Here is a 2,626-nt window from a genome sequence, read left to right as displayed (position 1 = left end):
CCCTTCTGTGCCTCCTGCCTGCTCTGAGGCCCCTTCTCTGTTTCCCACAGACCCGGAACAGCCAGGGGAGGTGTCGGCCTTGGGGCCGAGCCGGGCGGGGGCAGGGCTGAGTGGCCGGGGCCGGCAGGGGGGGCCGTGGGGGGAGAGCCTGTCCAGCGGCCCCTCCAGCCCTGAGAGCAGTGAGGATGAGGGCCCAGGCCGCAGCTCCAGCCCCCTCCGCCTGGTGCCCTTCTCCAGCCCCAGGCCCCCCGGAGAGCCGCCGGGTGGGGACCCCCTGACTGAGGATGGAGAGAAGAGCAGCGACACTTGTAACCCACTGTCAGGTAGGGCGAGGGCCCCCTGGGCAGGCGGGCGGGGCGTGGCCTCTGTCCCAGCCTCAACCCAGCTCTCTGGCTCCAGGCGCCTTCTCAGGAGTGTCCAACATCTTCAGCTTCTGGGGGGACAGCCGGGGCCGCCAGTACCAGGAGCTGCCTCGCTGCCCCGCCCCCGCCCCCAGCCTCCTCAACATCCCTCTTTCCAGCCCTGGCCGCCGGCCCCGGGGCGATGTGGAGAGCAGGCTGGATGCCCTCCAGAGGCAGCTCAACAGGTGAGGGTGGTCCCTGGGATCAGCCTAGGCCCGGCTGTGTGTGTCCAGGGGCGCGGGCTAGTAGGGGTGGGGCATGGGCACACTGCAGTGTGGTCTGTGGGTTTCGGGCAGTGTTGCAGGGTGAAGTGGGTGTCTGCTCTGTCTAGGCCTGTCCACGTGTCCAGCAGCTTGACCCTCTCCTTGCGTTCAGAGCCGAGCCAGGGGCTGCCACACCTAGAATGAAGAGTGGACCTGGGGTTGACCAGTTGGCTGTCCAGAGGGTGGTCCTGAAGTTGCGGTCACTGGTGTCTCCACTTCCCTGAGACCCAGGGCGTCCTCCTCCTTCTCGCCCCAGGCTGGAGACCCGGCTGAGTGCAGACATGGCCACTGTCCTGCAGCTGCTACGGAGGCAGGTGCCGCTGGTACCGCCTGCCTACAGTGCTGTGACCACCCCGGGGCCCGGCCCCACCTCCACCTCCCCTCTGCTGCCCGTCAGCCCCCTCCCCACCCTCGCCCTGGACTCGCTTTCTCAGGTTAGTTCCAAGCACCCCAGCCCTGCCTCTTCTGCACCGATCCCACCCCAGACCGGCTTTGCTGCCCTTTCTGCTTGGCCTGGGGCCCTAGCCGCCTCCCACCCTGTTCCTGCCCTCCTCCCAGGCTGTACTCCTGGAGGAGGGCTGCCCTAGGAGCTGCGAGCACAGAGCACAGCAGGAGAGCCCCCAACTAAGCCCCCAGACAGCTGGGCCAAGGAAGCCAGCAGGCCGCGTGGCATTCGCTCCCCTAGTGTCACCTGAATGGCCATATCTACTCAGGGTGCCTGTGTCATGGCTGTGGGTGGAGGGACTGTTGAGCCGGGGGCCTGGCGGCGGGTGCTGGGTGCCAGCGTGCCCTTGGGATAGGGTCCCAAGCCCCTGCTGCGACTGATGCCCCCTGGGTCAGGTTCTGCTGCCAACCCTTGACTCTCGTGCTCAGCGCTTTGCGGGGTTGTCCTGAAGGCTCTGGCTAAGCCCCAGGGTAGCACTGCCGGCCCGCATCTCTCCCCTCCTGCCAGAGATGGGCCTCTGTTGCCCTTTGTCCTCTCCTAAGTGGACACGTGTGTTCCTGGCCTCCTGACGGGACAGCTGTGTCTGGGTCTCAAGAATGGGGCTCCTCTGGCGACGAGAGGTGGCCTGGGATCTGCTCCCCCCTCCCTCTGGCATCTGCTCCCCCCTCCCATCTGCCGCCTGCTCCTGTTTGCAGACACCAGGGCCCACGTCAGCCAATGTGCCAGTCTCCCTTCACAGCCTCCTCCGCAGAGATCTCACAGCAGACTCGTCAGCACCCACAAAGCCCCTCCTGCCTGCCCTGGTACTCTGCCTGGCCTTCCGAGCCCTGGCCGCCCGCCTGCCTCTGTTTCTAGGTCCCTGAGTTCTAGATTGGAGGAAAGAACCCTGTCTCTCTCTCTCTCTGTACAGCTTCTGTGCCAGCTCAGGGCCCCTTATTCTGAATTGGGTTTGAATCCAGCGGCCATGTTCCCTGGGGAGGGGAGCGGCTGTGGCCTCAGGCTCTCCCCGAGTCAGGCAGAAGCTCCCGAGGCCCCCAGGTGCCCGGTCTGGCTCTTGCCCACCCAGAGCGCGTTGTTCCTCCCAGAGCCGGTGGGAGTCGTGCTCTGTCTGCCTTGGCCCTTCTCCTGTGCCCACCAGGCCTCTTCTGTCTGTCACCAGGGTCTCCTGACCCTCTCTATCCTCTGACCCTCCCCTGCCCCTTGGCTTCTAGCTTCTCACACTCCGGTTTCTTTGCAGGTTTCCCAGTTCATGGCGTGCGAGGAGCTACCCCAAGACGGCCCTGCTCGACGCCTCTCCCTGCCGGGCCAGCTGGGGGCCCTCACCTCCCAGCCCCTGCACAGACACGGCTCAGACCCGGGAAGTTAGTGGGCTGCCCAGTGTGGACACATGGCTCACCCAGGGTTCAGTGCACTGCCTGGGCCCCTCCTGTGGAGGCCCTGCCCGGGAGGCCCTGGCCGCTGACGGGAGAGGAATAGGAAGGCACAGCTCCTCCTCCAGCCCTTGGGACCATCTCCTC

The 2,626-nt window shown here is 66.2% G+C and overlaps 1 protein-coding gene across 1 annotated transcript in view; it reads left to right on the top strand.

Moving 5' to 3' along the window:
- KCNH2 (potassium voltage-gated channel subfamily H member 2) overlaps nt 1–2,596 on the top strand; it is a 9,691-nt gene extending 7,095 nt beyond the window's left edge. The window contains exons 8-11 of the mRNA XM_024754514.1: nt 43–323; nt 400–586; nt 921–1,098; nt 2,347–2,596. Coding sequence (XP_024610282.1) covers nt 43–323; nt 400–586; nt 921–1,098; nt 2,347–2,475 — 775 coding nt within the window. The 3' untranslated portion in view covers nt 2,476–2,596. The remainder of the gene's footprint in view (nt 1–42; nt 324–399; nt 587–920; nt 1,099–2,346) is intronic.
- Nucleotides 2,597–2,626: the final 30 nt, after the last annotated feature.

Source organism: Neophocaena asiaeorientalis, unplaced genomic scaffold (assembly GCF_003031525.2).
Source record: "Neophocaena asiaeorientalis asiaeorientalis breed wild unplaced genomic scaffold, Neophocaena_asiaeorientalis_V1.1 scaffold407, whole genome shotgun sequence".
Taxonomy (NCBI): domain Eukaryota; kingdom Metazoa; phylum Chordata; class Mammalia; order Artiodactyla; family Phocoenidae; genus Neophocaena; species Neophocaena asiaeorientalis.
The sequence above is the reverse complement of the archived record's forward strand: the minus strand, read 5'-3'. Positions and strand labels throughout refer to the sequence as shown.